We start from the raw sequence: 8,745 nt of genomic DNA on the forward strand, positions 1-8,745 counted from the left end.
GGGGTTCTGGAATATCCTGGAGGGATTTCGAAGTGACAGCGGGGATTGGAGCGGTCCTTGGTGAGGACTGAGGGCCTCGGGGGCAGTTTTGGGGAGTCCCTGAGGGAGATTGGGGGAGGTCTCTGACGGGGGTTTGAGGTTTCTGAGGAAAGTTTGGGGTCTCCGAGGGAAGTTTGCGGGCTTGGCTTGGCAATTTGTGGTTCCGGAGAGAAATTTGGGGGTTTCTGAGGGGAGTTGGGACGTGATGAGGGAATTTGTGGGTCCCTGAGGAAGGCTGGATGTGTCTGAGGGAAGTTTGGGCTCTCTGAGGGGGTTGAAGGGTCCTGAGGGGAGTTTGGGGCGCCCCTGATGTGAGTTGGGGTTTCCGTGAGGGAATTTGGGGTTCCTGAGGGAAATTTGGGGTCCGTGACAGGGGTTGGTGGTTTTATGAGAGAATTTGGGGTTCCTGAGGGGCGTTGGGGGTTTTGTGAGGGAATTTGGGCTTCCTCAGGAAGGCTTGGAGGTCCCTGGGGGGATTTCGGGTCTTTTGGGTGCAGTTTTGGGGGATCCTTGTGGGATTTTGGGTCACTCACCTGGGTGCATCTTGGGGAATTTTGGGGGGTCCCTGGGACATTTTGGGGGTCCCTGGGGTTTTTCTGAGTCTTTTTGGGGCAGTTTGGGAGGTCCCAGGCAGGGGCTTGGGGGCCTCTGGGGTGGTTTGGGTCCTTTGGGAGCAGCTTGGGGGACTCCGGGTGATTTTGGGGGCTTCCTTGGGGAATTTGAGGCTGTTTGGAATGGTCTTGGGGCAGTTTGGGGGTTTTTTGGGGGGCTTTGGGGCAGTTTGTGGTGTTCTGAAAGGGGTTTTGGGGCTCTTTGGGTTATTTTTGGGATCCTTGGGGGATTTGGGAGGTCCCAAACTCCTGAGCCCCCCCAACCCTCGTTTGCAGTGCCCTGGAGGATCCAGCTGTGCCCCCAGATGTTGAGGGCCCCCCAAAACACCTTCCCTGCTCCCAAAATGCCCCAGATGTGATCGGGGAGGGGCCAGATCCAGATGTTGGGGACCTGAAAATGCCCAGAGTGGCCCAAAACACCTCAGAGGCTCCAGATGTGGCAGCAGAAACCCCAAATCCCGATGTGCTATGGGCCAGAAATGGGCACCGGATGCTGCAGGTGGACAGTGACACAGATGTGGAGGAGGAGGAGCCAAATCCAGATGTTGGGCCCCAAAAATGTCTTAAAATGACCCAAAATGTCCCTGAAACTCCAGATGTGAGGCTAAAAACCCCAAATCCAGATGTTCCGTGGCTTAGAAGTGGGCATGGCAGCCTGCTGGTGGAGAGCGACACAGATGTGGAGCAGGAGGAGGCTGATCCAGAAGTGGAGGCCCCAAAACGACTGAAAATTGCCCAAAACATCCCAGAAACTCCAGACGTTGCAGGAAGGACCCCAAATCCAGATGTTTCAGGCCCAAAAATGCAACACAGGATGGAGCTGGTGGACAGTGACACAGATGTGGACGAGGATCCAGATGTGCAGCCCCAGAAAAGGCCTAAAGTGACCCAAAACATCCCTGGAATTCCAGATGTGGAGGTGGAAACCCCAAGTCCAGCTGTGACGGCACCCAAAATTGCACACTGGAGAATCCTGATGGACAGCGACACAGATGTGGAGGGGGAGGAGGAGAATCCAGATGTGCAGCCCCAAAAACAACTCATAATGCCCCCAAACCTGCCAGAAACTCCAGATGTGGCAGCAGAACCCCTGAATCCAGATGTTTCAGGCCCAAAACTCCGTTCTCAGATGCTGCTGGTGGACAGCGATACAGATGTGGAAGACGAAGTGAATCCAGATGTGCAGCCCCCAAAAAGGCTCAAAGTGCCCAGAATTCCAGATGTGGACGTGGCGACCCCAAATCCAGCTGTGGAAAGGCCCCAAATCGGCCATCAGACGCTGGTGGAGGACAGCGACACAGATGTGGAGGATGATCCAGATGTGCAGCCCCTAAAAAGGCTCAGACGGATTCAGCATTTGCCCAAAACTCCAGATGTGCGATGGGGGACACCAAATCCAGATGTTCCAGGCCCCACAGTCCGGAGTCAGATGCTGCTGGTGGACAGCGACACAGATGTGGAGGGGGATCCAGATGTGCAGCCCCTGAAACGGCTCAGAGCGACCCAAAACGTCCCTGAAACTCCAGATGTGGCTGCGAAGCCCCCAAATCCAGATGTTTTGGGCCCTGAAATCAGGTGCCAGGCACTCCTGGTGGACAGTGACACAGATGTGGAGGAGGAGGAGGAGGGAAATCCAGATGTTGAGACCCTGAAAAAGCTTGAAATGACCCAAAATGTGCCTGAAAGTCCAGATGTGGTGGCACAGACCCCAAGTCCAGATGTTGGAATGACCAAAAATGGGTGTCAGGCACTGCTGGTGGACAGTGATACAGATGTGGAGGAGGATGAGGTGAATCCAGATGTTCGTCCTTCAGAAAGATTGAAAATTCCTCAAAACGTGCCCCAAACTCCAGATGTGCCCCCACAGCCCCCAGATCCAGCTGTGAAGGGGTCGCAGAGGGGTCAGGGGGCGCTGCTGGATGACAGCGACACAGATGTGGAGGAGGAGGCAAATCCAGATGTTGGGTCCTTAAAAAGACCGAAACCGGCCCCAAACGTGCCTGAAACTCCAGATGTGAGGCTGAAAACACCAAATCCAGATGTTTCAGGCACAAAAATTGGGTGTGGGACACTGCTGGTGGACAGCGAGACAGATGTGGAGGAGGATGAGATGAGTCCAGATGTTCAGCCCTTAAAAAGACTGAAAATGACCCAAAATGTGACTGAAACTCCAGATGTGCCCACACCAACCCCAAATCCAGCTGTTGGAGGCTCTGAATCCAGATGTGGAGCCTTGGTGGGGGAGAGTGACCCAGATGTGGAGGAGGATGAGGCTGATCCAGATGTTCGGCCCTCAAAAAGACAGAAGATTGCCCAAAATGTGCCTGAAACTCCAGATGTTGGACTGAAACCCCCAAATCCAGATGTTGGGAGGCTCCAAAGGACCCAAAATGTGGCCAAAACACCAGATGTGGAGGGAGAGGAGGAAGGGTGGGATCCAGATGTGGCCACCCAGCTGTTCCTGCCCCCAAATCCAGATGTGGGTGAGGCTGAGGCAGATCCAGATGTTAGGAGCCCAGAACAGCTCAAAATGACCCAAAAGCCATCGGAAATTCCAGATGTGGAGGAGGAAGAGGAGTCAGATCCAAATGTGGCCACCCAGCTGTTCCTGCCCTCTCCAGATGTTGGGAGCCCAAAACGACCCAAAATGACCCAGAACCCTCCCAAAATTCCAGATGTGGAAGAGGAAACCCCAGATCCAGATGAGGAAGAACAGGAGTCAGATCCAGATGTGGCCACCCAGCTGTTCCTGCCTTCTCCAGATGTTGGGAGCCCAGAAAGCTCCAAAACAGCCCCGAAGGACCTCAGAATTCCAGATGTGGAGGAGAAAGAGGAGTCGGATCCAGATGTGGCCACCTGGCTGTTCCTGCCCTCTCCAGATGCTGGGAGTCCGGAAGGCCCCAGAACTGCCCCAAAGGACCCCAAAATTCCAGATGTTGAGGGGCTGCCCTCCCTGGATCCAGATGTGGCCACACAACTGTTCCTGCCCCCGCATCCAGGTGTGGAGAACGGCCTAAATCCAGATGTTCTGGGTCCAAAACAAACCGAAATGGCCTCAAATGCCCCCAAAATTCCCATTGTGAGGGTGGAGACCCCAGATCCAGATGTGGAGGGGGAGGAGGACTTGGATGTGGCCACTCAGCTGTTCCTGCCCCCTGATCCAGATGTGGAGGGGGAAGGACCCTCAGAACCAGCTGTTGGGTCCCCAAAACCACCCAAAAGTCCCCTAAACCCGCCCGAAATTCCAGATGTGGCCATGGAGAGCCCAAATCCAGATGTGGGGGAGTCACCGAGGGGCCACAGGACATTGCTGGGGGATGTTGATCCAAATGTGGAGGAGGCAGGCCCAAATCCAGATGTGGCAGCCTCAAAAAGGCCCCAAACAACCCCAGAAGTCCCTGAAATTCCAGATGTGGAGGTGGACACCCCGAATCCAGATGTGGAGGGGCCGGGGAGCCCTGGCCTGAATCCAGATGTGGCCACCCAGCTGTTCCTGCCCCCTGCCCCAGATGTGGAACGCCCGGAAAGCCCCAAAAGGGTCCTGGATGAGCCCCAAGTTCCAGATGTGGAGGAGGCGGCCCCAAATCCAGATGTTGAGGGTCCCCCAAGCCCTGCCCAGGAGGAAGCAGAAGCTCCGCCCACCCCGCAGGTGAATTTTGGGGGCCTCTGGTCGATTTTGGGAGCTCCCCGGGGATTCGGGGGGGTGTTCCAGGTGGATTGTTTGGGGTTCCCCGTGAATTTTGGGGGGTCCCAAGTGGGGTTTGGGGTTCCCAGTGGATTTAGGGAGACCCAGTGTGGTTTGGGGGGGTCTCAGGTGGATTTTTGGGGCTCCTGGGTGATTTTTGGGGGGTCCCAGGTGGAATTTGGGGTGAATTTAGGGGATTTTGGGGGTGGCAGGTGGATTTTGGAGGTTCCTGGGAGGATTTTGGGGGTTCCCGGTGGAATTTGGGGTGAACTTGGGGGATTTGGGGGGCTCCCATTGGATTTTGGGGTCCCCACCACAGCCCCTCCTCTCCAGGTGCGGCGCAGTCGGCGATTGGCTGTGAGTGGAGGGGGCGGAGCCTCACGTGGCCCCACCCCCACCCAGAATGGGCACGCTCAAGGCTCCAAGCCACGCCCTTCACCCAAACCACGCCCCTCACCCAAGCCACGCCCCCAGAGGGGACAGGACCAATCAGTGGCAGTGCTTGAAGAGGCCACACCCTCCACATCCATAAAAGGGAATGGGCGTGGCTCAATTGCAGCCCCACCCCCTGAGGAGGAGGAGCCACCAGAGGGTGCCAAGCGCAGGCTCCGCCCCCGGGCAGCACCGGGCTCCGCCCAGATCCGGGTAAGGACCAGTATGGACCAGTAGGGACCATTATGAACCAGTATAGACCAGTATATAGAAGTGCAGACTGGTACAGACCAGTAGTCCCCCAGTAACTCCTAAGTGACCCCAGTTCGGACCAGTGATCCCACCCAGTGCTCCCAGTATGGACCAGTATGGACCAGTAAGGATCTATATGGACCAGTACAGACCAGTGACTCCCCCAGGGACACCCCAGTGACCTCCCAGTACGGACCAGTATGGACCAGTACAGACCAGTGCCCCCCATCCACCCCCGCTGTGTCCCCAGCTGCTGCTCTGGGGCTGGTGGCACCTGGGCATGTCCTCACAGTGTCCCCAGACTGTCCCAAACCTGTCCCAGTGTCGCCCAGGTGTCCCCAACTCCTCAGGGATGTCCCCACAGTGTCCCTGACTCTCTCAGGGATGTCCCCAGTGTGTCCTGAATGTGTCCCCGACCTGTCCCAGTGTCCCCTAGATGTCCCCACCCACCCAGGGCTGTCCTCAACCTGTCCCCAGGTGCTGTTCACAGGCCTGGTGGCACTCAGGGATGTCCCCACTGATGTCCCCACTGTCCCCAGGTGCTGTTCACAGGCCTGGTGGCCTCCCCGGCGCTGCGGGTGGCCCTGGGCAGGCTGGGTGGCACCGAGGCCACGTCTGTGCACGACTGCAGCCACCTGGTGACCGATGGCATCCGCCGGACACTGAAGTTCCTGTGTGCCCTGGGCAGGGGCGTCCCCATTGTCACCCCCCAGTGGCTGCTCGAGGTGACATCGGGGACAGCGGGGGGTGGGGACATCAGGGACATCAGGGACACTGGGGACAATCAGGGGGATTGGGGACAATGGGGGGACATTGGGGGATTGGGGACATTGGGGACTGAGGACATCGGGGGACATTGAGGATTGGAAACAATCGGGGGACTGGGGACATGAGGGACATCAGGGACACCGAGGTTCCTCTGTGCCATCGCCAGGGGTGTCCCCGTTGTCACCCCCCAATGGCTGCTGCAGGTGACATCAGGGACAGCAGGGGGTTGGGGACAATCGGGGGGGCTTGGTGACAATGAGGGGAGTGTGGGGACAAGGAGAAGGATTTGGGGACATTGGGGACAGGGGGTGGCACTGGAGACTTTGGGGGGCATTTGGGGACATTGGGTGGCCTTGGGGACAGGGGGACACTGGGGACATGGTGACAAAGGGGGATTGACCTTGGGGACTTTAGGGATGGGTGGGGTGACCTTGGGGACAGCGGGGTGACCTTGGGGACAGGGGGAACTCAGGGCAGTGGGAGGGGATTTGGGGACAAGGGGAGGGGCCTTGGGGACAGTAGGGGTGGCCTTGGGGACTTTGGAACCTTGGGGACCGGGGGTGGCCTTGGGGACAGAGGGGCTTTGGGTGACAAGTGAGGGTGACCTTGGGTTCAAGGGGAAGGACTTGGGGACAATCAAAAGGACTCTGGGGACAAGGGGGTGGTCTTGGGGACCCTGGGGTGGCTCTGGTGGCCGTGTGTGACCCCTGTGTCCCCGTTGTCCCCAGAGTTCCCACAGTGGCCGCCCGCTGTCCCCAGGTCCCTTCCTGCCCCGGGACCCCCCCTGTGAGCGGCGCTTTGGCTTCAGCCTGCGCCCGGCGCTGGCCCGGGCCCGGGAGCGGCCCCTGCTGCAGGTGACACTGCCCCAATGTCCCCAAATGTCACCTAAAGCCATCCCTGAGCCAGCCCCAGGCATGGCAATGGCTCCTGCTGCAGGTGACACTGCCCCAATGTCCCCAAATGTCCCCAAATGCCACCTAAACCCATCCCTGAGCCAGCCCCAGGCATAGCAACGGCCCCTGTTGCAGGTGACAGTGACAGCCGTGTCCCCAGTGTCCCCAAATGTTACCTAAGCCCATCCCTGTGCCAACCCTGGGCCCTGCTGCAGGTGACAGTGACAGCAATGTCCTCAATGTCCTAAATGTCCCCGGGCCCATGAGTGGCCCCTGCTGCAGGTGACAATGTCCCCAAATGTCCCCAGATGTCACCTAAACCCATCCCTGAGCCAGCCCCAGGCACAGTGGCATCCCCACCTGCAGGTGATGATGACATTAATGTCCCCAACTTCTCCAATGTCCCCAATCTCCTGAACCCCTTAATGTCCCCAACCTACTTAATGTCCCCAATGTCCCCCCAGTCATCCCCCATGTCTCCAGTACCCCAAACCCCCAATGATCTCCTGAACCCCTCAATGTCCTCAACCCCCAAATGTCCCCTTTCTCCCCCTGTCCCCAATGTCCCCAACCACTCAATGTCCCCTATGTCCCCCTGATGTCCTCTCTGTCCCCAGGGCTACCAGGTGCACGTCACCCCCAGTGTCCAGCCGTGCCCCGAGGACATGCGGGACATTGTCACCTGCTGTGGTGGCACCTTCCTGCCACAGCTGCCCCGGGAACACGCGGTGAGGGACAGTGGGGACATGGAGGGGGACTGGGGATATTGGGGACGGTGTTGGGGACATTACGGGTATTGGGGACATTGGGGAGTTAGGGACATTGGGGACAGTGGAGGATTGGGGACATTGGGACATCGGGGACATTGGGGGGATTGGGGGATTTTGGGGTTTCTCCTGGGGTATTTCAGGGGTTTTGGGGGGTACTTGGGGTTTCTCATTCAGTTTTTGGAGGTTTCGGGGTTTCTCACTGGGTTTGGGGGATTTCTCATTGCGTTTTGGGGGGTTGGGGTTTTTTTGGGGTCTTTGGGGTTTTTGGGGGGCTCCTTACTGGGTTTTGGGGTATTTGGGTATTTTTGAGGATCCCAGATTGGGCTCTGTGGGGAGACCCCGTTGGGAGTTTTGGGGGATCTCATTGGGGTCAGAGGGTTCCTATTGGGTTTTTGGGGATTTCTCACTGAGGGTTTTGGGGATCTTTTTGGGGTATTTGGGGTTCTTTTGGGGTATTTGGCGTTTCTGACTGGAGTCTTGGGTTGTTTGGGGGCTTTTGGTGTTTCTTGCAGGGTTTTGGGGGTCTCTCACTGAGGTTTTGGGGGTATTTGGGGGTTTTTTTGGGGGGGAGTCTCACTGGAGTTTTGGGGGTATTTGGGGTTTCTCACTGGGTTTTGGGGTTTCTGATGGGATTTTGGGGTCCTGACCCCTTTCCCCCAGCTCTGGGTGCTGATGATCTTGTGTCCCCAGGACCGAGCTGTGAGGGTTATTTGGGGTTTCTCACTGGGTTATTTGGGGTTCCTCACTGAGTATTTGGGGTTCCTGACAGGGTATTTAGGGTTTGGCTATGGGTTATTTGGGGTTCCTCACTATGTTTTTGGGGTTCCCAGCCCCATGTCCTGGTGATCTCGAGTCCCCAGGACCAGGCTGGGTGCGTTATTTGGGGTTTCTGACGGGGCTTTTGGGGTTTTTGATGGGTTATTTGGGGTTCCTCACGGGGTATTCCAGGTTTCTGATGGGGTTTTTGGGGTTCCTGATGGGGTATTTGGGGTTCCTTAGAGGGTATTTGGGATTTCTGATGGGGTTTTCCCCCAGCCCCATGTCCTGGTGATCTCGTGTCCCCAAGACTGGACCATGTGGGATATTTGGCCTTTCTGATTGGGTTATTTGGGGTTTCTCTCTGGGCTATTTGGGGTTTCTGACGGGGTATTTGGGGGTTCTGTCTGGGTTATTTGGGGTTCCTGAGGGTTTTTGGGGTTCCTGACTGTGTTTCTGGCTCCCCAGCCCCGTGTCCTGGTCATTTCGTGTCCCCAGGACCGCTGGCTCTGGCCCCCGGCCGTGGCCGCGCGGCTCCC

At 57.5% G+C, this 8,745-nt stretch overlaps 1 protein-coding gene across 1 annotated transcript; it reads left to right on the forward strand.

Annotated features, from left to right (window-relative positions):
* Positions 1-6: 6 nt before the first annotated feature.
* On the forward strand, positions 7-8,743 carry LOC106632101 (mediator of DNA damage checkpoint protein 1-like; the record flags this gene model as incomplete). The annotated part of the gene is made up of 7 exons (XM_031065344.1): positions 7-60; positions 927-4,299; positions 4,669-4,980; positions 5,559-5,744; positions 6,516-6,641; positions 7,298-7,408; positions 8,675-8,743. Coding segments are annotated over exons 2-7 (4,056 nt in total), but the record flags the coding sequence as incomplete, so codon positions are not given.
* Between the last annotated feature and the right edge of the window lie 2 nt (positions 8,744-8,745).

The sequence above is a fragment of the Geospiza fortis genome, unplaced genomic scaffold (assembly GCF_000277835.1).
Source record: "Geospiza fortis unplaced genomic scaffold, GeoFor_1.0 scaffold867, whole genome shotgun sequence".
Classification (NCBI taxonomy): Eukaryota; Metazoa; Chordata; class Aves; order Passeriformes; family Thraupidae; genus Geospiza; species Geospiza fortis.